At 52.7% G+C, this 27,458-nt stretch overlaps 1 protein-coding gene across 2 annotated transcripts; it reads right to left on the bottom strand.

Moving 5' to 3' along the window:
- Positions 1 to 11,411: 11,411 nt before the first annotated feature.
- Positions 11,412 to 24,534, bottom strand: NOL6 (nucleolar protein 6). Of its 2 annotated transcripts, XM_032137847.2 has the most exons (26): positions 24,399 to 24,534; positions 22,816 to 23,022; positions 22,614 to 22,730; positions 20,590 to 20,769; positions 19,773 to 19,941; positions 19,481 to 19,615; positions 19,232 to 19,395; positions 19,025 to 19,145; positions 18,781 to 18,839; positions 18,594 to 18,695; positions 18,003 to 18,118; positions 17,664 to 17,841; positions 17,373 to 17,495; positions 17,089 to 17,237; positions 16,887 to 16,962; positions 16,535 to 16,675; positions 16,274 to 16,391; positions 16,034 to 16,188; positions 15,697 to 15,860; positions 15,170 to 15,322; positions 14,842 to 14,939; positions 14,005 to 14,129; positions 13,798 to 13,887; positions 13,212 to 13,406; positions 12,997 to 13,098; positions 11,412 to 12,777 (listed from the first exon to the last, which is right to left on the bottom strand). In XM_032137847.2, exons 1-26 carry the CDS (start codon positions 24,450 to 24,452, stop codon positions 12,628 to 12,630), a joined length of 3,441 nt encoding a protein of 1,146 aa, XP_031993738.1. In that variant the 5' UTR covers positions 24,453 to 24,534; the 3' UTR covers positions 11,412 to 12,627. The 2 variants fall into 2 exon arrangements, with proteins under 2 accessions (XP_031993738.1, XP_031993739.1); XM_032137848.2 differs by lacking the exon at positions 20,590 to 20,769 and having other exon boundaries at positions 24,399 to 24,531.
- Between the last annotated feature and the right edge of the window lie 2,924 nt (positions 24,535 to 27,458).

Below are 27,458 nucleotides of genomic sequence, written 5' to 3'. Positions count from 1 at the left end.
CTTCCCGAGTAGCTGGGATTACAGGCATGCACCACCATGCCCGGCCAATTTTTTTTTTTTTTTTTTTTTAGTAGAGACGGAGTTTCACCATGTTGGCCAGGCTGGTCTCGAACTCCTGGCCTCAGGTGATCCACCCGTCTCGGCCTCCCAAAGTGCTGGGATTACAGGCATGAGCCACCGTACCCAGCCTAGATAGGCATGTTAAAAAAGAAAAGAAAAGAAAGGAAATAAGGGCTCCCAGTCCCAGAGGTGGTTCATGCCCAAAGAGATGGGTTTAGCATACACATAAAGTAGATTCACATACATGCAGGCACTTGTGCATACACACACACAAACACACAGACACACACACACACCCTGTGGTTTGCAGTCACACACTTGCCTATAGACACTGAGCTCTGCTCCCATGATCAGGGATCCCATTCACATGAGAGCCTCGCCATGGGCTCACACATATATAGAACCCTCACACGAGGACTCTAATGACCCTTGACCCAGAAAGATGCACCCCACCCTCCAGGCCTCTATAGGCTGGGAGGCCCCATGGTGAATCAGGGAGCCATCACTGAGTACCTGCCCTCTGGCCCCACTGCCAGCCTGTGACTCAAGACAGAACCATAGACTCCTGGTGCCAGGGCCCAGATCACAGGCTATGGGAGTGGTAGAGCACCCCTGCCATGCTGCCCCCTTTTCCTCCCACCCTATAATATGCGTCCAGCCCATCCCTGCCTCAAGTGGAGCTGCAAAGGCAGCACAGGGCAGAAACTGGCAAGGGACTCCTCAACACTGAAAGGAAATGGGGAACCCCAGCCCACAACACCCCATCCTCACCCTGTCCCATCCTGGGCCTGCTGGCATCCAAATCTAGCCTGGGAACCAGAGCAGGGGAAAAAAACAGGGGAAGCTCTTCCACCAGCAGACACTACACACACTTCTATTTTTATTTCTTTTCCTCTTCCCTTATAAAAGCAACCTGGAGGCTGGGCATGGTGGCTCACGCCTATAATCTCAGCTCTTTGGGAGGCTGAGGCAGGAGGATCATGAGGTCAGGAGATTGAGACCATCCTGGCCAACAAGGTGAAACCCCATCTCTACTAAAAACATAAAAAAAAAAATTAGCTGGGTATGGTGGCGGACGCCTGTAGTCCCAGCTACTCAGGAGGCTGAGGCAGGAGAATGGCGTGAACCCGGGAGACAGAGCTTGCAGTGAGCCGAGATGGCGCCACTGCACTCTTGCCTGGGCAACAGAGAGAGACTCCATCACAAAAAAAAAAAAAAGGCAACCTGGAGAGCCAGGCACAGTGGCTCATGCCTGTAATCCCAGCACTTTGGGAGGCCGAGCCAGGCAGATCATTTTAGGTTAGGAGTTCAAGACCAGGCTGGCCAACATGGTAAAACCCTGTCTCCACTAAAAATACAAAAATTAGGCCAGGTATGATGGCTTGCTCCTGTAATCCCAGCACTTTGGGAGGCCAAGGCAGATGGATCACCTGAGGTAAGGAGTTCAAGACCAGCCTGGCCAACATGGACAAATCCCATCTCTACTAAAAATACAAAAATTAGCCAGGCGTGGTGGCACGCGCCTGTAGTCCCAGCTACTGAGGCAGGAGAATCAAGGCTGAGGCAGGAGAATCGCTTGAACCCGGGAGGCAGAGCTTGCAGTGAGTCGAGATCACGCCATTGCACTCCAGCCTGGGCAACAAGAGTGAAATTCTATCCCCCCACCAAAAAAAAATTAGCCGGGCATGGTGGCAGGCACCTGTAATCCCAGCAATTCTGAAGGTTGAGGCCGGAGAATCGCTTGAGCCCAGGAGGCAGAGGTTGCAGTGAGCAGAGATCGCACCACTGCACTCCAGCCTGGGCAACAGAGACAGACTCCGTCTCAAAAAGCAAACAAACAAAAAAGCAACCTGCACACACATCTGTCTGCATTCAATTCACATGGGTTTTCTCGTGGGCTACACCAGGAAGTAGCTAGTTACACACACAACTGTGGATTTGTCTGTCTTATATATGTTGAGCAGCATTTATTTACACATATGCAGCTACCTGTATGCACCCATATATGCATGCATGTATGTGTCTATCTATAATCCTGGACTGCAGCTCACCATAGAGCATCTTTGCAACCCCCTCCAGTCAATGCAGCTGCTGCATGCCAAGGCACATGGTTTAGCTAGCAGAACAAGGGCTGGGTCTCAATGCCCTTGTTCCCCACCCCCTCCATCAGGGCCCAACCTTCAGGACCATGACTCCGTGAACTCCCACCAAACTGATTCATGTCCATACCTCATATGTACACGCATGTTCATACATACACATACACATACACATTGGAGTGGCTAGAGTCGGAGCTGAGAAGATACGGGTAGATCTTCTTGCTTCTTCTTAGTGGATGTGAGAGGACTCTGGCTGGAGGAAGGGGAAGGATGCAGTACTTTCCATGGGCCCCTTATTCCTGTCAGCCCTCCTTGGGTCACCTGGGACAGAAAGGGGTCAGGATCTGAGGATGCCTGTGCAGAAGCACCGGGCTGGCCTGACTGTGGGGGGCAGAAGCCCACTGCTCCTTTGTGCGACCCCGGGAGCAGCATTCCCATTGTAGTCAATGTGGTTGGCGCCCCCTAGAGCCAAAGGCAGAAGAAAGCATGGCTCCACAGAGAAGAGAGACTGAGCTTGGTGAGGCCCCAGCCCTCTAAGTCACAGCTTGCCCAGGGTCCTCAGGGCTTCCGCTTGTGCTTTGGGAAGGAGAGCCAGGGCTGAGTGCAGGCTGGGAGCCAGCCCTCCTGGGTGCTCTGGGAGGAGGCCAACGAGGAGGTTCCCCCTCCTCCCAGGGCATCTTGAGCAAGGCCTGTGTCTCACCTGGGTGGGGGGAGCTGAGCCAGGGAAGGGGCCTGAACAGCCCCATCCACCCCGTGGGAGGCCATAACTTGTTTAAGGTCAGAGCTGGAGGAGTGGGTTCCCAGGCAAGGGAAGGGCTAAGGATGCAAGTCCCAGCCTGCTGGACCAGAGGGGCTGGCTGGGGCCCTTTTAAGGGGTGGGAGTGCCACACCTTTCATTTCCTGACCCCAAACTCTTTCTGCTTGAATGGGAGCAGCCCGAACCAGCAAAGAAAGAGGCCTGGGCCTTCCTTGTTGTTAGTGAGTCAGAGGTGGGGGTGGAGACATAGAAAGTTACTCACTCTAGAGTACCCCCAAACCCCTAATCTCTTCCAGAGCATTGGAGTGGGGTGGGGGAGGGGCAGAGCAAAGCAGACATGCAGACATATTCTAGTTTAGGAAGCACTTCCTCCCACTTTGCAAAACAGCTCCCAGAAATGAGTGTATTTTCCCCATTTCACAGATGACAAAACAGATTTAGAGAGAAGTCACTTGCTGAGGTCACTCAGCCACTGAGTGCTGATCCGGGATTCAAACCCCATAGGGATGGGGAGGACAGGTAAACAGGGCAGAAAGACTAGGGAGCCACAGTTCTGAGGCACAGGGAGAGCAGGGAGCCCGGGCACAGAACCCCATTGAGTCCCTCCATGCTCAACCCTGCTTTCCAGAGTGTGTCCCCACTCTTAGGCCACTGTTGAAAACCGTTCCTGCGTCTGGGCTTCAAGGCGGGGCTGGCTGTGGACTGGAATCAGGAGCGGAGAGCTGAGATGAATCGCCCTATTATGAGTGTCCCCAGACTCCTCCCCCTGTGCCAGCGCAGCTACTCCCATCTTTAAACGGGTGACCTGGGGGAGAGCCCATGAATACAAACTCCCCCAGCCTTGGGCACCTTCAGCCAGATGTCCAGCTGGGCCTTGAGAAAAATCAACCTTTGACCCATATCCTGGGGACTCTGGGTTCACAGCCTGGTGTCCCTGACTTGCCCTCAGCAGCCTTTGAGGGCTTAGGACAGCTGAGGGTCATGTTGAGACAGCAGAGTGATAGGATGGAGGCTTAGACCTAGAGGCTGAGGAAGGGTGCAGTCCTAGATACTAGGCTGATGGGGACAAAACTCTCTTGCACACCCAGAATCTGAGCTCCAGGCTTGGCTTGGCCACTGAACAGTAAGGTCACCTAGATGGCTCTCTTCTCCCACCCCCACAGAGTCTCTCTCAGTGTCTTCATCTGTCACCTAGAGGTTTCAGTTGAAGGGGGTCCCCACCTCCCGGTGGGGCCTTTGTAAGAATCAAAGAAGATTGTATATGTTTCCGGCTTTGAAAACTGTACTAGGCTGGGCGTGGTGGCTCACACCTGTAATCCCAGCACTTTGAGAGGCCAAGGCGGGTGGATCACGAGGTCAAGAGTTCAAGACCAGCCTGACCAACATAGTGAAACCCCGTCTCTACTAAAAATACAAAAATTAGCTGGGCGTAGTGGCACACGCCTGTAATCCCAGCTACTTGGGAGGCTCATGTGTGCATCTCCTTGTGTGCCCCTGTCTGGGCCAGGCTGTGGGTCTGGGTCACATGTTTATAAAAACCAGAGATAGGAGATGAGCATCTGTTGCGAGGTCTAGAGATAAACTGCTGGACATTTGGGCCTGCCCCATGCCAGCCTTAGGGGGAAGGGAGTTAGTGATATGGAGTTGACACAGACCAGTAGTCATCACTGTGACAGGCCTATGTGGTCTGGAGGGCTCTGGTTCACACCTCAGGATGCCTGGAGCCCCTAGGTTTTCTGATTTCCCATCTCCATCCTCACTGGCAGGAAAGCTTCTGGAACCAGGAGAGGGTTGCTTAAGAGGATGAGGGGTCAGGACCAGAGATGGAGGAGGAAAAGAAAGCTCACAGGTGGCTGGGCGCAGTGGCTCACGCCTGTAATCCCAGCACTTTGGGAGGCTAAGGCGGGCAGATCATGAGGTCAAGAGATTGAGATGATCCTGGCCAACGTGGTGAAACCCCTTCTCTACTAAAAACAACAACAGGGCCGGGCGCGGTGGCTCACGCCTGTAATCCCAGCACTTTGGGAGGCCGAGGTGGGCGGATCACGAGGTCAGGAGATCGAGACCATCTTGGCTAACACAGTGAAACCCCGTCTCTACTAAAAATACAAAAAATTAGCTGGGCGAGGTGGCGGGCGCCTGTAGTCCCAGCTACTCGGGAGGCTGAGGCAGGAGAATGGCGTGAACCCCAGGGGGCGGAGCCTGCAGTGAGCCGAGATGGCGCCATTGCACTCCAGCCTGGGCTACAGCGAGACTCTGTCTCAAAAAAAAAAAAAAACAACAACAACAACAACAACAAAAATAGCTGGGCGTGGTGGTGCATGCCTGTAGTCTCAGCTACTCAGGAGGCTGAGGCTGAGGCAGGAAAATCGCTTGAACCTGGGAGGCAGAGGTTGCAGTGAGCCGAGATTGCACCACTGCACTCCACCCAGACAACAGAGCAAGACTCCTTCTCAAAAAAAAAAGAAAGAAAAGGAAAAGAAAAAAGAAATTTCAGCTGGGCGCGGTGGCTCATGCCTGTAATTCCAGCACTTTGGGAGGCCGAGATGGGTGGATCACCTGAGGTTGGGAGTTCAAGACCAGCCTGACCAACATGGAGAAACCCCATCTCTACTAAAAATACAAAATTTAGCCGGGTGTGGTGGTGCACACCTGTGTTCCCAGCTACACAGGAGGCTGAGGCCGGAGAGTTGCTTGAACCCGGGAGGCGGAAGTTGCGGTGAGCTGAGATTGCGCCATTGCACTCCAGCCTGGGCAACAAGAGTGAAACTCTATCTCAGAAAAAAAAAAAAAAAAGAAAGAAAAAGAAGAGAAAAGAAACAAAGCTCACAGGCTTCCTAGGTGGCCTAAACTGGGGCCCAGCATTAGCTTGGCCCCTGCAGCCAGGAAGGGCACACAGAGCATCCTTTGGGCTGGGACAATCAGAGGGCTTACTAGAGGAAGAAACATTTGGCTGGGGATTTTATGGAGGGTTTTCCAGGTGAGAGACTGCAAGGCCAGACTCTAGCAGGGCTGACTGCCTGCTTAGGCAGGATGAGATCAGCAGCAAGGAGGCGAGGAAGGGACCCAGATAGTGTGGGAAGGGCCTTGGGTTCCATACTGATGGCCAGGAGCTTACCCAGGGCCAAGATGTATTTGAACTTAGATATTCATTAAGCCCTGAGGTTCTAAGGAAGCCATTATAGGGACTGCTGCAGCTGGAGGTGGAGAGAAGGAAGCGGATAAGGCAGAGCCTTGGCCCCACCTCCTGCTTCAACCGAAGCATCTTAACCATTTTACATGACGGCTTTTTTTTTTTTTTTGAGACTGAGTTTTGCTCTTGTTGCCCAGGCTGGAGTACAATGGCGCGATCTCAGTTCACTGCAACCTCCACCTCCCAGGTTTTCAAGTGATTTTCCTTTTCAAGTCGATTCTCCTGCCTCAGCCTCCCAAGTAGCTGGGATTACAGGCATGCGCCACCACACCTGGCCAATTTTGTATTTTTAGTAGAGATGGGGTTTCACCATGTTGGTCAGGCTGGTCTCAAACTCCTGACCTCAGGTGATCCACCTGCCGCAGCCTCCCCAAGTGCTGGGATTACAGGTGTGAGCCACCGTGCCCAGCCTTACATCAGGGTTCTGAACGAGATTACAATTGACAAATATGACACCACTAAGAACAGTGGCTAATGGTGGCCCTAAAGGTTTTAAGCAGGGAAGTGACATGGTTTCTATCTACCATTTAGAAGGACCCCTCCAGCTGCTGAGTGGAAGACGGGTTGGAAGGGAGAGACAGAGGCTGGAGGCCTGGGAGGAGGCCATGGAGGAGGAAGCCAGGCCAGATGGCCGGCAATGGCTGTGGGGAGGGAGAAGGGTTTAAGAGGCAGAGTGAGGAGGGCAAGCTGGCAAGCAGCTGAAGAAGTTGAAGGGGGCAGAACTGGGTGGACAGGAACCTCAGGTGGGGACCGAGAGGCCAGTAAGACAATGGTTCTCCAAAAGGTCTGTGGTCTAAGGGAAGGGGGTGCGGGTGAGGGGTGGGGAGGAGGTGGCAGGAGGCTATGCATTTGGCAATGCATTAGGTGATGGTTGTGCGTGAGCCCCAGTACACTCTACCCTCTGGCCAGCCCCGTCTGGTGGCTAATTATAGGGGAGCCACTAGCAACCCACCCCAGGCGAGAGGAGTCAGGGGAAGAATCCAAGGGAGGGAACAGGCTGCAGCAGGAGATTCCAAAGTCAGACTTCAAGAATGACTTCCTGGTCTCGGGACTGGGGGTCAGTGAGAACTAGGCTCCAGAGAGACCCCATAGGTTGGGAGATGGGGGTGGGGGCATTGTGGAGGTTGTGGAGGGACACTGGGGAAACGGCAGGAAGCCATAATTATCTTTTTCTATTTTTTTTTTTTTTTTTGAGATGGAGTCTTGCTCTGTCACCCAGGCTGGAGTACAGTGACGCAATCTCAGCTCACTGCAACCTCTGCCTCCCAGGTTCAAGCAATTCTCCTGCCTCAGCCTCCTGAGTAGCTGGGATTACAGGCACATGCCACCACACCCGGCTACTTTTTGTCTTTTTAGTAGAGACGGGGTTTCACCATATTGGCCAGGCTGGTCTCGAACTCCTGACCTCATGATCCGCCCGCCTCGGCCTCCCAAAGTGCTGGGATTACAGGCGTGAGCCACCATGCCCGGCCATAAGTATCTTTTTCATCTAAACTGTTGGTCATCAAGTGGAACTGGGGCTCAGTCTGAGTGCTTCCTTGTCCCTTCAGACGGGGCCCAACCTTGGCCTCTTCAGTGCTTAGGAGACCCAAGCCCTGACCTGTGGAAGTTTCCAATCTGGGAGAATAGAGGAGAGCTGGGTCCTGCTTTTGAGCTCCCAGGCCAGGGAACAGAGGAGATTTAGGCTTGAGCTGAGGTTGACCAGAATGCTCATACTCCCTCTCTCCCTGCACAACCCCACTCTCCATATCCTTCACCCTGCTCCTCTGGGCTGCTGATAAAAGCTGCATTCAAAAGCCTTGGGCAGGCTGGGCGCAGTGGCTCACGCCTGTAATCCCAGCACTTTGGGAAGCTGAGGTGGGTGGATCACCTGAGGTCAGGAGTTCAAGACCGGCCTAGGCAACATGGTGAAACCCCCCCCTCCGTCTCTACAAAACTACAAAAATTAGGCAGGCATGATGGTGAGTGTCTGTAATCCCAGCTACTTGGGAGACTGAGGCAGGGGAATCGCTTGAACGTGGGAGGCGGAGGTTGCAGTGAGCGGAGATCAGGCCACTGCACTCCAGCCTGGGCGTCTCAAAAAAAAAAAAAAAAAAAAAAAGCCTTGGGAAGGAGAGGGGGTTAGGCTGGCAAGTGGCCCAGAACAGGTGAGGCTCCTGGCCTTTGCCTACTCCCCTGCCCCACTGGAGAGGTCTGCAGCTTGGGCCTTTCTAGTCCTTTCTTCCTCCACACTCCACCCCTTGGCCCCAGGAAAGCCAGGTTCAAGCAGGTGGCTTGCCTGGAGCCAGGACATCTAGATTTGCAGTAGCTGTACCCCCCAAGTTCCTGTGTGATCCTAGACAAGTTCCTACACATCTTGGCCTGATATAAACCAGAAAATTATCCTCTCCACTCATTTCTGAAGTAGAAGAGGAAGTCTCCCTCTGGTTTGAAACACCGTTCTTCTTGGTCCTCCTTGGTTCCCTGGGGCAGTGTGAGATGCCTCCTTCTTCTCCCTCTCAGGGGTAGATGAGCAGATTGGCCTTTCCTGTGAAGGGTACGGGTGACTCACGTGCCCTAGGCTTCCCCTCGCCCTTATCACTCACCTGGATTAATCTGTGACTCATAAAGCAAGTACCGGATGTTGGGGGGGGTTACGTGTAAACTTGGGAGAGGGGGGCTGGCTAGCCTAAATCTGACTTAATAGGTCAGGGACTGAGCAGCCCTAAGGATTTCATTGATATAACATGCTATATGGACCCCTTAGGCTTGGGGGTCTTGCTTTTTTCCCCCAAAGTATGGAGCTGGGTAGAGGAAAATAGGGTCTTCAGCTAACAGGATTCTGGGGTAGAGGAGGTTGTCAGATACCATAGCCAGAAAGGAGGACCCTTGTTGAGTTCACTAAATGAGGCTTAGGTCAGTCAGAACACGGGGAAACTCTGTATCCTAGCACTGTGGGAGGCCAAGATGGGAGGATCATTTGAGCCCAGGAGTTTGAGACCAGCCTGGGCAACATAGTGAAACCCCCAGTCTCTTAAAAAAAAAAAAAAAAAAAAAAAAAAAAAACTGGGAAAAGTGAAACCCCAAGAAGAAAGCTTTATTTAAAGCCAGGGGAAGAAATCCAGGGTCCCTGCCTCCGACTTGAGAGCTTTTTCTAACCTGCCCTCTAAAAAACAGGGCAGAGTTCCCCTTTTGCAGCAAACCAGAGCTGGAGGTGAATACCGACACACACAGACTAGTGCATACAGACGCGTGCACGTGCACCACACACGGAACAGACAAATCATGCCATACTTAAGATCCACTCTGTCTCTGTCCACTTGTGAAGTTAAAGGCAGAGAACCACCAAGGCAAGCACATCCATGACGATGCTTAACCATTATCCTGTGTACACTTGCTCACACATAAGGCTTCCTGCTAGGCTTTTCTCCTTCCCTTCCCCTGGGGTTCCAGCTCCTGACTGCCCATCTCCACCCTCCCCTGCCCTGGCCCCTCAGCTAAAGCCTGAGCCCCTCCCTACTCTGGAGCTGGGGCCTCTGTGGCTAGACAAGAGTCATGCTGGGCTGGGGCAAGGGAGCCTAGGGCAGTTATCTTGAACACTAGCTTGTTCAACTGTTTTCCAGAGAAAACCTGAGGAAAGCAGGTTGGAGCTGCAACTGTGAGGGATTGAACTTAGGGACGGGCACGGTGGTTCACGCCTGTAATTCCAACACTTTGGGAGGCTGAGGTGGGTGGATCACCTGAAGTCAGGAGTTCGGGACCAGCCTGGCCAACATGGCGAAACCCCATCTCTACTAAAAATACAAAAAATCAGCAGGACGTGGTGGCAGGCACCTATAATCACAGCTACTCGGGAGGCTGAGGCAGGAGAATCGCTTGAACCTGGGAGGCGGAGGTTGCAGTGAGCCAAGACCATGCCATTGCACTCCAGCCTGGGCAACAGTGAAACTCAGTCTCAAAAAAAAAAAGAAATAAATAAATTGGACCTAGGACTTCCTGCCCACCCACCTCCCCAGTGGAACTGGAGCAGGGAGAACAGGAAGGCATGGTGCAGCACCTTAGGGTTCTAAATTCTCAGCTCTCTTTCCTTGCCACACTGGGCAATGGTCAACTGACAAAGCCATTACCATGCCTATTCTACGGGTTGGAAGACTGAGCCCAGCAAAAGTAAGTGATTTGCACAGGGCCACATGAGGTGGCAGGGCCAGGGCTCATTTCCCATTGGGACTGGTAACTGCACCTCTTACAGCCACCTGCTATAGTCCTGCCTGGGGGCAGATTCCACCCCCTCCCCCATGGGGATAATCGAGAGCTGGGTTTGTGAAGGGCCTGAAGCTACAGGCAACTGACCTGGGGATGAAACAGGTGATCTGCCACACCTGCGAAGTTAAAGGCAGAGACCCCCCAAGGCAGGCACATCCATGAGGATGCTTAACCATTATCCTGTGTACACTTGCTCACACATAAGGCTCCCTGCTAGGCTTCCAGCAACCCCTGGCCCTCCCAGGAGCCCATGGAGGGACTGTGGAGAAATGGTCCAAGGGACCAAGGGAGGCAAGAGGAAGAGCCAGGCGTCACCATGGACCACAGGGCTCCACATGGGATGGGATTACATTTCACTCCCTGAAAATAAAGCCTGGCACATTGATGCTTGAAGCTCAAGAATGAATAGCAGCGGGAGAGATGTGGACTCCAGCTCACACAGCGAGCCGATTTATTCCCTCCCTATTTTTTCAACCTTGGGCTGAGCTGCTCCATGGCAGTGACAGTAGAGGCAAGCAGTGATTCACAAAGACCAACGGTTGAGACAGAATTGGAGGCCAGAGTTCCCACATGCAGCTTCTCGTCTTGAGGACGGAGCTTGCTAGCCAGGCATCAAAGTTCCTCACACAACGGGCCCCTGCGCTGAGCCTGTTCTCTCACTCAGAAAATGAAGGTAAATAAAAGTACCTACTCCATATGGCTCGTATGACTGTACGACAAGTTTCCACACATAAGATCCGGATACCACCACCTAACCCCGCCTGGCACCTATTAGGCACTCAATAAACGTCAACTCTATAATCTCTTAGGCTTTCTCTTTCACCGTCACCACCCACTTGTTGCAGGCAGAGTTCACAAATGGATTCCCTTTACTCTGCAATCTTCCAGTGGGCTTCTCTGCCCTCCATCTGCCTGTGCTGGATGGCCCACTGTAATAGGTGCTAGGAAGGACATGAAGAGTCTATGTTCAAACGTGTTCCTTGCCCTCAAGGAGTTTACATACAGGAAACCAGGTTAAAATTATGTGAAAGGGGCAGACAGGCCAGGAATACGGGGGAAATTAAGCAATTTAACTTTTTATTTAAAAGAGATGGGGTCTCACTGTTGCCCAGATTGGTCTAGAACTCCTGAGCTCAAGTGATTCTCCTGACTCCCTAAGTGTTGGGATTACAAGCATGAGCCACCACGCCCAGCTGCAATTTAATTTTAAATCAGAGTTCAAAACAATAGAATTTATGCCACTGTGTGTGCCTGCCAAGAAAACTGAACAGACAGTAACTGCTCTAATAGTTCAGAGGAGGGAAAGATCACCTCAGGCTGGGGGCGAGGGACGGGCTTAAGGAGGGGCACTATTTGAGCTGAGTCTGGAAAAATAGCCAGAATTACAGGAAGCGGAGAGGCTGCCAGAAAGGGGGTGTAGACCAGACTGAAAGGAGGCAGCATTCTCCTCCTTGGGCCCTGGGAGCTCCTGGGGAGCAAGACTTGAGTCTCCCCCATCTCTGCAACCCCACTGCAGGTACATAGTAGTGGCAGTTTGTGACATGAATGGGCAAACAGCCAGGGCAGATACAGCTAACGGGTAGCCCCCAGTGCTTTTTGCACCTCTCCAAGATTGGGTGACTACCAGTCCCCCGACTCCTTCACCTACCCAATCCTTTCCTGTCCTCGGTTCTTTTCCACTGTCTCCACCCTGGGAAGTGGCATCAACACAGGAGAGCATTGTGCTCCTTCAATGTGGTCTATTCATACACATATAGCCCCTTTCCACTGCTCAGTGTCGGTGATGTGACTCTTAGAAGGGCCACATTTTCTCTGGGTTCCATCTAAAGGCCTGACGCTGCAGTGAAAGGCATGCTAAGTCTAGGCACAGGTCCTGGCAGTAGGAAGGAGACAGAGCCTCTCCCAGGCACACATCCCCTTCTCTGTTTCTGGAAGAAGACTAAGAAAGGAGTGGGAAATCGCGGGGAGGTCCAGGCCCCGGGCTAATAGGTGGATGGATCTCCTGGGTTCAGTTTTCCTTCTCTGAGCCGGCTCCCACTCCTCTTCTGGGATGGTCAGGCCCAGGAGACTACACGGGCCACCATGCCCCTGCCCCAATGCTGGAGCATCAGAGAGAAAGTTGGGGCTGGGTTTTGTTGGAGATGATTCAGCGTGTTCAGCCAGCAGGCCTTCCATGGAGGATTCATGTCCAAGGAGGGTGGAGGTCATCCTACTGACATCTTGCTCTAGAGGTCCAATGTCCTGCTGTCCATCTACAGCTTGCTCCAGGGCTGGGATCACACAGTCCACCTCTCACTTCGGGCCTCCACAGTCTGCACCAGGCCTTCACCCAGCACAGCAAAATCCTCCAGGATTGCTTCTACATTGGGCACCATTACCAGCTCCCCACCTCGAGACATCACCATGCACCCCTTTGTGCTGGAGGCCTGGGGAAATCAGAGAAGAGATGTGGGTTGAGTGTCACAACGGCACACCCAGAGACACCAAGCTGGGTACAGAGTGGGGGTGGTGGGGATAGAAGCACAAGCCCATATACTCCGCACCTGACACGGGTTTGCCCATAGGACAGACTACACACAGACATGCATGCCCACACGGAACCACATGCACACACTCAGGAACACAGCTGTCACCAGCCAGCACACCTTGAAGGGCTGGGGCTGGAAGCTGGTGGGCTTCCAGAGGACACCAATCACCTCTCCACCATGCTGGTCATAGAAGAAAAGGGCCAGATCCCCAAAGGCCTCCTAGAAAGGGACAGAACAGAGAAGATTATAGGCAGGCATTTAAGAGCTCCTCCACAGCCTCAGCTTCACCTGGAAGTCCCCTCCCCAGGGTCATTCAGCTGTTTAGGACCAACCCTGAGCTGCGTCAGATAGAGCTGAGGAGGATCATAGCCCAGCACGGGCATCAGGGATGAGGGCCCTGGCTGGCTGAGCAGGCCCCGGCAGAAGGAGGCAGCTGGCGAGTCCACAGCCTGGCGGTGCCGCGGGATATGGCGAGGAGACAGGCGAATCAGCACATCGTAAATGTCCAAGGGTGGCCGGAACACTGTCTAAGGAAGGGGAGAAGGAGGCGTCAGCAGGACCCCCTTGACTAAGGAACTGGACCACAAACCTCTCCACACGCCCACCTTGGTTTCCTCCTTCCCTTTCATCTGACCACCCACTATGGGCCCACCTGCCCATCTGAAGACTGAAACACCGAGACCCACAGAGGAAGCAGCTGTTGCACAGCCCAGCAGGAGGGGCACAGGCTAGAAACAGGAGACCCAGATGGAACCCAGGTTCCCCAGGCTCTGCCACCCCAGGCACCACAGCAGCTTCAACACCTCCTCCGTTCAGTCTCACCTAACAAGGGGACCTGGTCTCCTGTGAGATCCCTGAACGCTGAACTTCCAAAGACAGAATCCCCAGAGGCCCTGGAGTCACTGCTGGTCAGCTTACCCTGATGTCCCCAGGTCCCTGGGGATCCATGAGCTGCTTCTCTAACATGGGCAGGGCTTTAGCTGCCAGGACCACAAGCTGCTGCAGGATCTGCGGGGTACAGACACATCAGACTGGAACTGACAGTGGGTCTCTCCCAGGTCAGGCTGGGCCTGCTTTTTCCTTGGGAAGAAAACCACACATTACGGGGCAGGTATGGGGTTGAACCTGGGCTGAGGGTCCGTCCTGTGTCCACACAGAGTTTTTGCGGTCTTGGGGGGTAACAATGACCATGACGGGGAGCTGTGCCCGAGCTGCCAGGAAGCCACTGCGGATCTCCACCTGCTCCTCCACTGGAGACAAGAGTCCTGGGTCAGCCTGCCCCTCCCTGTAAGACACCCTCTACTCCCCCAGGCCCTCCTACGGTGCCCCCAACAGCTGCTCATCACAGGCATTTTTCAACGCTCCCCCCCACCAAGTGGCAAAGGTGACGAAAGGGACATCGCATTTGCCTCAACTGGGTGGGGCATGAATCTCCCAACCTCAGCCCAGAGGCAGAATTTTCCACTGCTTGGCACCCCCAGTCTGGTTTCCGGGCCTGCACAAGCTGGGTCTTGCCCCTGGCCCCCTCCCACCATGGGCTTCCACACACCTGGGGAATTAGGAATCTGACACCCTGCTCTCTGCAGAGACCGAGCGCCTCATGTTACAACCAGAAATCACCATTCCCACCCCCCACCAAGAGGTCTGAGTATCTATGCTACACTTCCTAGCTCCGTGCCCTAATACTTCTTACCTGGTATTCAGGATCCCCCTTCTATTCTCCTCTTCCTTCCACAGCCCCCCGCCAGGTAGCTTGCTTACCACCCTATCATTCTGTCTCTGACAATTAAGAGCAAACCATGTCATAATGGTCAGGCTGTTCACCTGGACCTCTTCTTCATGTCAGGCTTAGACATCTGGGGCTGGGGAGGCATAGAGAAAACCTAACACTGCCAGGGAAACCCTTGCCTACAATCCATAAAGGGCTGTTCTTCCAGCAGTCTGACCCGTTCTACCACTTACCAGTGAGCTCATTATTGAGGTTGACAATGAGGGGGTTGTTCTTCCAATCAAAAGTTGATACCAAGAAAAGGAATCGAAGGAAGCCAACCTGGGGGGAACTAAAGGGCTGGAGTAAGCAAAGAATCCAGGGCCCAGCCACATATCCCCAGGCTTCCCTCAGGCTATGGAGCTCAGACCCCCTGGTGTAGACTGGCAGGGCAGGGCATCTTAGAACCCCTTCTACCACTTGCTCAACCACCCATTCCCATGTAGACTTAGGGTGCAACACGAAAGATGATAGCTGGCCGCAAGGGAACTTCTCAGCTAGGGAAAAAGTGGAGGGAATCACCTCGGAGGGGTGAAGGGCTCAGGGTGCAGGAAAAGGGCAGCGGCCACCAGATCCAGGCTCTCATCAGTGAAACCCTCACCAAGAAGCTGGGCACGCACCCACCGCTTGGCCAGCCGTGCCACACCAGAGAAGGCTGGGTGCTGCTGCTGCAGTCTGGGGAGAGAAGGGGAGTGTCAGTGAGACTCAGGGCCCCACCACCACTGTTCACCCAGCCCCTTCCCAAGGCCAGCCTCAGTGATAATAGGTTACATATATAATCTCATATTCTCTTCACGAATGCACCAAGAAGTTGACCCTAGTGTTATTTCCATTTTACAGATGAGAAATATAGGGACCAAGGAGGAAAGTCTGACCATAGGGTCACAGTCAGTAAGTGGCAGAGCCAGGATTCCAGAACTTGCCTGACTCCAGAACTCATACCCCTAACTATGATACCTTCTGGCCCCCAGAGAGACAGGTGGGTAGGCGAGGAGAATGGAGGCAGGAGGGGGCCTACAGACAGGGAGAAGCTGTGTCAGTGGCCTTACCCGTGCAGGGCACTGGTGAGCAGCGGCAACTGCTTTGTGTCTCTCTCAAGGCAGAGGGAGGCAGGTGTGTCCCTCAGCGAGATCATCCCCTCTGGGCTCTGCACCTCCTTCAGGATCTGGGGCTCCCGCTGATAGGCCACGCGAATCCGAAACACAAATCCATCCTGTTGGAAGAAGGTACGGAAAGAGAAGGATGTGCCAGCCCAGGACCCCAGGAGTACTCTGTGGCCTACAGCCCTATTCCCCAGCGAGGTACCCACAGGGGTGTCTTCTTCCACGCCCTGACATCCCTGGTGCCCCCCCTCCCTGGGGACATATCTGCCTGCACCAGCCTAACCTTAAGGACATCTGTGTGCGTGGCAGTGGCACGGCACTGCAGACCATGCTGTTGTGTCAACAGCTCTGCCAGGCGCAGCTGGAAGGCAGCTCGGACCCGCTGCACAGCCTCAGCGTCCCGTGGCCACTGGCCACTGCCCTCCAGGTGACAAACCACTGAGGAAGAAGAAGAGTCAGAGGTCTCATACTGTGGCCTGGAGCTGGAACTGTCCCTCCCACTCCCTCCCAAGGGCCCTCTTACCGGTCATGGGCTCCACGTAGGCCGGACAGGGCTTATCGAGCCGGGGCAGCAGTGAGGACCGCTCCCGCAGAGGCTCATAGAAGGAGGAGGCTGGATGGACTGGAGTTGGTGGGAACACCTGTGGAAGAAGAGGGGCTGAGGAAGGGGCCTGGGACTGGGAGGGAGTGCCCAGAGTCAGGAGTTGGAAGCAGGGAATACTGGGTGACTGGAGCAGAGGTGGGGCCACTAAGCAGAAAGGTCACCTGCGCCGTTGCACCTCACCTCTGTGTAGCGCAGCACTGGGTGAGCTCCCTGAACAGCAGACACGGTCAGTGGGAGACCCTCCAGCCCCCACAGTAGGCGACTGAGGTCGTCGTAGCAACGTACCGCCACTGCCAGGGCCTCCTCGCCTGTGCTGGAGGTCTGAGAGGAAGAAGACGGTCAGGAGGCTGGACCCTACAGAAGGCCAGCTTCACCTGGATTCTGCCCCAGCTCAGGCTGCAGCAGAGCCAGCACCGCCGCCTGCTGGACATGCCAGGAAGTGCAAGCTGGCTGAGGCGGAGAGGACTCTCTCCCCACAGATTGATTACTCTGGAGACTCTACAATCACTAGCCTTGACCCCAAGACACTTACCTCTTTCAGGCCTTGGATAAGTGCATCCAGGGGGCCCCCCACATAGTGGACACAGGTTTCTGGGATGTCAGCATGGCTAAAAAAGAGGCAGAGACACAGTGAGAAAATTTGGGGCTATGTTCTCGCTCAACTGCCTGGGCCAGACCCCTGTAAAGACTCCCCAGCCCACACTGCCTCCTGGAATCCAGATGCCAACACTCACAGTGCCAAGAGGTGGGTGACCACCTGGTGGGGAATAAGGCGCTTCTGGGACATAGAAGCTGCCTCCCAGACCACAGCTTCCCGAATGGCTCCGTCCTGGAAACGCCGAAGCTCCGAGCGGGATCCCCAGAACTGGCGGAATTTAGCAGCCTGAGGAGGCAAGGGTGGTAGTAGAGCTGGGGAAGGAAGGGCTCTGTGGACCCTCCCCGACAAGCTGGCTTCAGTCCAGGTGCCACGAGGATGAGCCGCCCCATTCCTTCCAGTGTGCATGCTGGGTTCCCTCACCTCAGGCTGGTCTGCCTCTGGACCCAGCTCAAGGACGCTGGTCAGTCCCTCAGGCCGGAGAAGGAGTCCCAGGGTCAGGGTCCCAGAGTCTTTGTGCTTTGGTGGATCTTGGCTGATGTCCCACTGCAGGATTTCAAAAGGCTGAGCTCAGTCCTCCAATCCTCCAGCCTGGCCCAGAAACCTACTTTCTAGCTAGCTAGAAACGCCTAGCTGGAGGAATGGTGTGTCCTTTGTGTCTCTTGGGACCCTGGATCCAGCCCAACTCAGACCCAAACTCCCCAAACACCTCACCTCTGGGACTGGGGGTCGAGAGTGAGCCAGCAGGTTTAGCCGAGTCCCCAGGCCCTGCTCCAGGATGGTGGTCAGGGGGCCCAAAGCAGCTGAGACGTAGTCCCCACCATTGTCCTGCAGCTCTGGCCAGAGCTTCAGCCGGTGGCACGCTGCCTGCAGGCGACTCAGTGGACGGAGACTGGAGGGGTACAGAGGGCCAAAGAGGGGTAATCAGGTTGCTGGCCCCTAGTACCACCTCCTCCCTGAATGATCTGAGCACCTGTCTGAAGACCTTTGCCCCACAACTGTAGCCCCAAAGAGACAGGACCCGCCAACATACCCCGACACCCCTAAACTCACTGCAGGACATGGTCGAAAGCCCGGATCATGGGTTTGGGAGTCATCAACAGCAGCTGGAACCCATCGTCAGCCCTGCTGTCCAGCAACATCATAGATAGCCGTGCTTCATGCTGCACCTGGAGCCACAGAAGGGACCATCCCTGTGCCCTTCATTGATCCAAGGGCTTAGACCAGGAGACATGCCCTAAACTTAGCTCTTTTTTTTTTTTTTTTGAGACGGAGTCTCGCTCTGTCGCCCAGGCTGGAGTGCAGTGGCGCAATCTCGGCTCACTGCAAGCTCCGCCTCCCGGGTTCACGCCATTCTCCTGCCTCAGCCTCTCCGAGTAGCTGGGACTACAGGCGCCCGCCACCACGCCCGGCTAATTTTTTGTATTTTTAGTAGAGACGGGGTTTCACCGTGGTCTCGATCTCCTGACCTCGTGATCCACCCGCCTTGGCCTCCCAAAGTGCTGGGATTACAAGCGTGAGCCACCGCGCCCGGCCAATAAACTTAGCTCTTTGAAGAGGAGTTTCTGGGGTTCTGGTACTTGCAAAAGGGACAGAGTCTGGGCTGAGACGTCAGAGGAACACAGATTGGGGGCCCATTGGTACCTGGTGGTAAGTAGAGGCAGTGACATCAGCACAGAGGTTGAGACGGCCTGAGGAGTCCAGGAAGACAACGGAGAAGGCCTGGTGGAAGTCAGCCAGGGCCGGCTTGGGGGGTGTAGAGAGAAGCAGGTCAGGATTGGCACCTTACTTGCAGGCCTCCTGGCATAGACCTGGCCCTTCCCCAACTCACCAAAGAGGGATCTGAGCTGAGACATAAACTGATCCCGTTGACTATCAGGTCTGTAGTGGCTGAAGTGAACCACGAGTGTATTAGAAGGTATCCTCTTCTGGGGACCCAGCCCTAATGACACCCTCCCTCAGCCGATTCAGTTTGCTCATCTGTCTGATGGCAAAACACCAAAAGACCCCTACTGGGATGAGAGGATTCCCAGGAGGAGTGGAGCCCCTGGCCTTTCCCCACCTAGCTGCCTCACCCAGAAACTGCAAGACGCTTCTCAGGACCTGGTAGCCACTCATGGTGGTATGGATCTTGCGTGTAGACACAAGGAAGACAACCAGCATGGAGACAATGAACCCAGTAAACCCACCCTGGCCCTGAAAGAGACAGGGAGAGGCCTGAGGTCAGAGCCTGCCCATCACACAGGTGCTCAGGTAGGGAGGCTGGGCCATGCCAAACTCACCTTGTCCAGCTCCCGCTGCCGCAGCCAGACCTTCAGAAGTGCCACGCCATCCTTCAGACCCTGGGCTGAACCCAGAATGGTTGACAGGAGCTGCAAATGGGACTCAAGAACTGTATCTTGCAGGATCCATGTGTTATAGTGGGGGGTAGGAGGCTCTGGGCTACCTGTGGGATGAAAAGGGAAGCCATGAGAGGAAAAGTCCCCACACCTCTTCCCTCCATCTCCACCTCAACACCAGGGCCTGCTCACCATCCCCTGCAGGACTCTGCCCTCGGTACCAGGCAGAGCGCACATTGTTCTTGGTTGGCAGCAAGCGGCACGGGCGGAAGAAGTCAGGTGGAGGGCACGGATGCAGACGTACAGTGACCAGGCGCTCATCCTTTCCTGGCAGAGACAGCAGGTGCCGAGACTCTGCAGGAGCCCTTGGAGCCAGAGGGCTCCCCATCCTGTCCCCCCATACTTGAGGCCTCTGTGCTTCTGTGCCTCCTCTTCAAGATTTACCACCCCATGCTATGCCCTCAGCCCAATGTGTGCCTCTCACCACGCGGCCGCAGCAACAGTGAGGGTTTCAGGTGGCAGCCATTTGTGTAGGAGAAGCAAACACTGCCAAAGAGGGGGTCCTGGGCCAGGTGGTGAGCCAAGTGGGCCAGGTAGAGGGCACGCTTGCGGAAGTAGCGCTGGTTCAGCCCGTCCTTGTCCTGTAGGATTTCCTGGAGGGGCCAGGGGAGAAGAGAAGGCCAGGCACATAAGTGCTTGTGGAGCTGTGGGCCAAGGTGAAGCCAAGGTGAGAGAGCCAGGGCTCCTCTGCTGACAGAAGTGCCTGAGCCACGGTTAGCAACACTATGCCCAGTTCTCATATCAGGAGGGCAAAGCTCCAAAAGGACAGCAACTGGCCGGAGCGATCTAAGCTGCCTTCAGGATGCTTGCAATGGTCTGCTCTTCTGATTTAGAATTCTGACTTCAGCCAGGCGCGGTGGCTTACGCTTGTAATCCCAGCACTTTGGGAGGCTGAGGCGGGCAGATCACGAGGTTAGGAGATCGAGACCATGGTGAAACCTCGTCTCTACTAAAAATATAAAAAAATTAGCCGGGCGTGGTGGCGGGCGCCTGTAGTCCCAGCTACTCGGAGAGGCTGAGGCAGGAGAATGGCGTGAACCCGGGAGGCGGAGCTTGCAGTGAGCCAAGATCGCGCCACTGCACTCCAGCCTGGGTGACAGAGTGAGACTCCGTCTCAAAAAAAAAAAAAAAAAAAAGAATTCTGACTTCAATCCCCTGGCAAGCGGCAGATAAGAAAGAGGGATCCAGGATTTGTAGGTAGTCAGGTCGTGGGCTTCTATCCCCTAAACCCTGGACCTTACCCTGGGCATGGTCAGTGCCACATCCACATTGATGTCTGGCCGGATGCAGGTGCCCAGAAGGTAGCTGCCCACAACAGTAACCTGGGCTGGGGGCAGGAAGCGGAAACAGCCCTTCACTGCATAGGGCACTTGGTGGAGGGGCACTCGAACCCCAGCTGGGAGCCATGCCTGGTCAGTGAGCTGTGGGGGCAGAGACAGGGACACATACTCATTCAACTGCCTTCCTCACATGTACCCTTTATGTCTAGAAGACATTTTAACACATCGATATGTTTGAAACCAAACTCCCAATCTTCCCATAACTATGTCTTCCTTGCTAAGACAACTCCATATGAGTTGCTCAAGCCAAAACCACTTAAATCACCTTAACTTAGCTCTGTTAAGAATATCCATTTTATGAGCCGGGCGCAGTGGCTCACGCCTGCAATCCCAGCACTTTGGGAGGCCAAGGTGGGCGGATTACGAGGTCAGGAGATCGAGACCATCCTGGCTAACACGGCGAAACCCCGTCTCTACTAAAAATACAAAAAAAAATTAGCCAGGTGTGGTGGCGGGCGCCTATAGTCCCAGCTGCTGGGGAGGCTGAGGCAGGAGAATGGCGTGAACCCGGGAGGTGGAGCGTGCAGTGAGCCGAGATCGCGCCACTGCACTACAGCCTCGGTGACAGAGCAAGACTCCATCTCAGAAATACAAAAAATACAAAAAAAATTACCCATTTTACTACCAAAATGTATTCAGAAATGGATCACTTCTCTGAAAAGAAAACTTTTTTAAAACAGAGAGAGGAAAAAAATTAAAAAAAAAAAAAAAAGAAACGGATCACTTCTCTACTTTCCTCCCTAGTTTGAGGAGCCACCATTTCTCAGTGCCTAGACTGGTTCCTAACTGGTCTCTCTAATCGCATCATTGTCCCTCTCCATTCTACTTTTGACACAACAGCCAGAGTAAATTTTTCTAAAACTAAACTTTTTAAGGCTGGAAAAGTGAACTTTTTAGGCTGGGCGTGGTGGCTCACACCGGTAATCCCAGCACTTTGGAAGGCTGAGGCGAGCAGATTACCTGACGTCAGGAGTTCAAGACTAGCCTGGCCAACATGGTGAAACCCCCTCTCTACTAAAAATACAAAAAAAATTAGCCAGGTATGGTAACCCCAGCTACTCGGGAGGCTGAGGCAGGAGAATCGCTTGAACCCGAGAGGTGGAGGCTGCAGTGAACTGAGATCGCGCCATTGCACTCCAGCGCCATTGTCCTCTAGTCTGGAGGACAAGAGCAAGACTTCGTCTCAAAAAAAAAAAAAAAAAAAAAGTGAACTTTTAAAAGTTAGAGGGCATCACTGCTCTGCAAAATAAAACCCAGCAGTGGCTCCCCATCTCACCCAGAGCAACAGCCAAAGTCCTTATTTCGGGACACAATGCCCTGCATGATATGCTACTTTTCCCCATCACCTTTCTGAACTCATCTCCTATCTTCCTCATTCATTCCGAGGAATGTAACTGGAACATTCCTGCCTTTGTGCCTTTGTACTGGCTGTTCCCCCTTCCTGGAATGCTTTTATTCCCTTAGATATCTATATAGCTGACTCACCTACTTCAAGTCTTTACACAAATGTCACTTCAATAAGGCCTGCTTTGTGAACACCCCCTTTAAACTTGTAAACCACTCCCATCCGCTAATATTCCCAATCCCTTTACATTGCTTGTCCTACTTTTTCCTTTTTCCAGTATTTAACACATTCTAACACTGCCATAGAGTTTACCTGTCATGCTTATCTATTAACTATAACCTCGACATTAGAGCATAGGCTATTGTTTACTGATATATCCTAAGAACACAAATACTGCAAGGCATGCAAGTACTTGCTGAATGAATACACAAATGACCATGCTCCCAGCTAAGCTTCCTTGCTGTGAGAATGAGCTCCCTGCACCCCAACCCTTAAAGAGAGTAACAGCAAGGCCCCTGTTTGATACACCCCCACTGGAGGTCTCTCTTGGGCTTCCCAGTTCCCCAGGCCACTTGCTTACTTCTGTCTCAGAGACTGAGGACACCCTCACGACCCGCTGGTTGACCTCCCGTAGGAAGGCATCAATCCGATCCTTCTTCTTCTCTGACAGCCTTACTTCCTTTAGTAGCTCCTCTACCTGTAAGAGAGGGTAGAAGACAGTCCATCAGCCTTAGGGTCCCAGGTACACCCCTCGAACAAAAGCCGCAGACACTCAACAGTACCTGTAAACGAAGCAAGCTGGAGTGGAACAAGATCTCAGTCTCCCGAAGGCAATTAAGTTCCTCATTGGTAGGCTCCTTGTACAATTCTGCCCTGCTGAGCTTCACTGGCTGCAGGAGGCCCTTCGCTGGAGGTTCAGCCAATGTACGCTTCCTGGAGGATGCCTTCTTCCCCTCTTTGCCTGTGCCTTCCAGGGCCGGTTCCATCACCTGTGGCCAGTGAGGGAGAAGCCATTGTGAGGTAATAGGTATCTAGTATCTGCCGCCTAAAGTGCCACCATGATAGGTTGTAGGTAAAAGCTTCACCTGCTCCGCCCCTCTTTTGAATAGGAGTCAGATTTTGTAAAACTCAGGAGAATCATTACTTGGAGGAACATCACTGAGTGCTGAGCCGAAAATTCCTTGAGTTAAGAGTTCTCGTGTCTACCTGACACCACAAGCATGGAGCTCTGTTTGGAACTGGTAGGGATAGAAGCTGACTAGGCCCAGGCTGGACACGGTGGCTGACACCTGTAATCCCAGCAGTTTGGGAGGCAGAGCTGGGTGGATCAGCTGAAGTCAGGAGTTCGAAATCAGCCTGGCCAACATGGGGAAACGCTGTCTCTATTAAAAATACAAAAATTAGCTGGGTGTGGTGGCACATGCCTGTAATCTCAGCTACTTGGGAGACTGAGGCAGGAAAATCACTTGAACCCAGGAGGCAGAGGCTGAAGTGAGCCGAGATCGTGCCATTGCATTCTAGCCTGGGCAACAGAGCAAGACTGTTTAAAAAAGAAGAAGAAGAAGCTGACTGAGCCCTGCCCTAAGTAATGCCCAGGCCCCTTGTATTTTCAGGAAGTTTCCTCTTCTGCTGATATAGGCCTGGGACTTCTCAAATGTCTTTTCCATTCTCGCTCCAACCAAATCCTGCCAGGTTCCACCTCCTCTAGGAAGCCCTGACTGCCTCAGTATATACTAAGTACTCACTGATGGAAGGAGCTAGAACCGACTGCACCCCAGAGGATACATTTAGCAAGTCATTAAATCCTCAAAATAATTCTTGAAGACACTTGAAGTCCCACTATTCACTCGAGGTTCCACAACTGGTACACCCGTACTATGAGCAGGCTTCAAAGGCAAGCGTGCAGGATCCCAAACCTTTTCCCCCACAGCCGTGGGCCCATCCCCTCCACGATCCCTCTCATCCCAGAGAGCCTTACTGGAGCGCTCCAGGAGAGGCACCGTATGCCCTCCGCTACAGTGGGGAGCACAGAACTGGACACAAATTCTGTGGAGGGAGGAAGACCCCGCTTATCGTCAAGGAGGACCAAGTAAAGGAAACGACCCAAGTGTGGGTCTCTTCGACTTTCAGATGCAGAGCTCCAGAAGGGAGCAGAGGCTCTACTGGCTTCACTGCTTCTAACCAAATACTGCCAGGTTCCATTTCCCCTAGCAAGCCCTGTCTCAGTGCCACAGGCTGGAAACATCCTCCAGAATGGGCCGCCGGCATGGGTTTCACCGGCAAGCTGTCAGGCCACGCCATCTCGGGCCCTGCAGCCAAGGGAGCGCATATTGAGCCTCTGTTCCTCCCCGATGGCTCAACCCACCTCTGGCTCTCCAGTCGCTCCGCGAAGCTGCTCTCCAGCTGGCGCCGGCCCCATCACTCGGGGTCCAGCACTCTCCTGCACTTCAGATTCTAGCCGGGTCTATACGGCATAGCTTCCCACGTGGGCGGAAATGCCTAACTCCAGGCCCAAGTCCAGCCCTCCCCAATTCCTCAGGACTCCACCCACTCCAAAGCTATTGGAGTATCCCTCAACTACTCGCTTGCTATTGGTCGGACAGTCTCAAGTCCCGCCCATTGGGGGGGCCAAACGGGTTTCTCTGATTTACGGCCTCTTCGCGACGCTAGAACGGAAGCCTGCCGGTAGCTAGGCCGTTGCTTTCTTTTCCTCACTTCCTTCGCGTGGGTGCATAACGGGAAGGGCGGAGCGAGTTTGGTCCTTTTGGTCAGGTTGTTTGTTTACAACAGTTATTCCTCCCTTTTTCTTTATTTGCAACACCTTATCAGTTAACAAACCTTGTCAGTTCTACCTCCAAAACATACCTTGAATTTATTCATTTTTTTGTGTCTTCACTGCCAGGTTTAGCCCGTCACATCATCTTGTTCCCGAATTATTGTTATGGCTTTTCTCCAGTTTTTACTTATTACTTAGCTTATTACGATTTCAAGTAATTTAGTTATTTTTATTTTTATTTATTTATTTATTTTTGGCGTAGGCTCGCTCTGTCGCCCAGGCTGGAGTGCAGTGGCACGATCTCAGCTCCCTGCAACCTCCGTCTCCCAGGCTCAAGCGATTCTCGTGCCTCAGCCTCCTGAGGAGCTGGGATTACAGGCAGGTGCCGTCACACCTGGCTAATTTTTGTCTTTTCACTAGAGATGGGGTTTTCTCATGTTGCCTAGGCTGGTCTCAAACTCCTGACCTCCAGTGACCTGCCCACCTTGGCCTCCCGAAATGCTGGGATTACAGGCTTGAGCCACTGCGCCCGGCCTATTTTTAAAAGATTAAAAATTTAAAACAAATGTTGCAAGAATAATATAATGAATGCCCATATACTCTTCACCTAGATTCACTTAGTGTTACTATTTTGCCAAGTTTATCTTTACCTGTGTATTTACATATTATTTTGCAAAACCATTTGAAAACCAATCACACATCTCCCTAAATACTTTGGTATGTATCTACTAAGATCAAGGACTACCTCTTATATAAGCACAGCCCAATTATGAAATTAAGGAAATTTAATCGTGATTCAATACTAGTATACAAATTCCATCTTTAAATTTTGTCACTTATTCCAGTAATAACCGTTACATGTTTCATTTTATTTCCTAATGCAGGATCATCTAAACTCAACTATTACTATATATATACGTATACATATATATACATGTATATACATATATATACATATATGTATATATACGTATATATGTATACGTATATATACGTATATATGTATGTGTATATATACGTATATATACACATATACACATGTATACATATATATACATACATATGTATATATGTATACATATGTACATATATATATATATTTTTTTTTTAAGAGAGAGAGAGTGTCCCTCTGTTGCCCAGGCTAGAGTGCAGTGGGTCGATCTCAGCTTACTGCAACCTCCACCTCCTGGTTCAATTGATTCTTGTGCCTCGGCTTCCCAAGTAGCTGGGATTACAGGCATGTGCCAACACACCAGGCCAATTTTGGTTTTTTTGTTTTTTTTTTTTTGAGACGGAGTCTTGCTCTGTCGCCCAGGCTGGAGTGCAGTGGTGCAATCTCGGCTCACTGCAAGCTCCGCCTCCCAGGTTCACGCCATTCTCCTGCCTCAGCCTCTCCGAGTAGCTGGGACTACAGGCGCACGCCACCACGCCCAGCTAATTTTGGTATTTTTAGTAGAGACAGAGTTTCACCATGTTGGCCAGGCTGGTCTCGAACTCTGGCCTCAAGTGATCTGCCCTCCTCAGTCTCCCAAGATGCTGGGATTACAGGGGTGAGCCACCGTGCCCAGTCTAAAAATTTGTATTGAAGTACAATATACATAAGGAAAAATTTACATATCCCAAGTGTAAAGCTTGAATACTAACAAACCAAACATACTCATATAGTCAGCTCCCAGAAAATAAGCAGAACATTTCCTGCACCTTCAGAATCTCCCCTCATGCTGGCTGGGCGCGGTGGCTCACGCTTGTAATCTCAGCACTTTGGGAGGCTGAGGCGGGCGGATCACGAGGTCAGGAGATCAAGACCACAGTGAAACCCCGTCTCTACTAAAACTACAAAAAAATTAGCCGGGCGTGGTGGCGAGCGCCTGTAGTCTCAGCTACTCGGAGAGGCTGAGGCAGGAGAATGGCGTGAACCTGGGAGGCGGAGCTTGCAGTGAGCCGAGACTGCGCCACTGCACTCCGGCCTGGGCGACAGAGCGAGACTCCGTCTCAAAAAAAAAAAAAAAAAGAATCTCCCCTCATGCTGCCCTCTCGTAACTCCCTGCCCCCAACATTAATCACTATTCTGACTTCAAACAGTGCAGGTCAGTTTATGCAATAGCTTTTTTTATTTTTTAGTATTTATTTATTTATTTATTTTTTGGGACAGAGTCTCACTCTGTCGCGCAGGCCAGAGTGCAGTGGCACAATCTCGGCTCACTGCAAGCTCCGCCTCCCAGGTTCAAGTGATTCTCCTGCCTCAGCCTGCCAAGTAGCTGGGACTACAGGCGCCCGCCACCACGCCTGGCTAATTTTTTGTATTTTTTAGTAGAGACGGGGTTTCACCGTGTTAGCCAGGATGGTCTTGATCTCCTGACCTCATGATCCACCCGCCTGGGCCTCCCAAAGTGCTAGGATTACAGGCGTGAGCCACCACACCCGGCTATGCAATAGCTTTTTAAGGAAGTTTCACAAGAGTGGTGTGTCCATTTTCAATTCATTTTCCTCACAGCTGCCAGAATTAGTTTTCTAAAATAGAAATTATATCATGTCACTTCCTTTTAAAAACTCATCAGTGTCTTCCAATTGTACTTAAAACTAAATACAAACTTCAGCTTCCCTAAAGTCATGATCAATATGGCCCTTCACTTGCTATTCCATCTTTCT

Source organism: Hylobates moloch, unplaced genomic scaffold (genome assembly GCF_009828535.3).
Source record: "Hylobates moloch isolate HMO894 unplaced genomic scaffold, HMol_V3 SCAFFOLD_19, whole genome shotgun sequence".
NCBI lineage: Eukaryota > Metazoa > Chordata > Mammalia > Primates > Hylobatidae > Hylobates > Hylobates moloch.
This window is presented reverse-complemented; position numbering and strand designations above follow the sequence as displayed.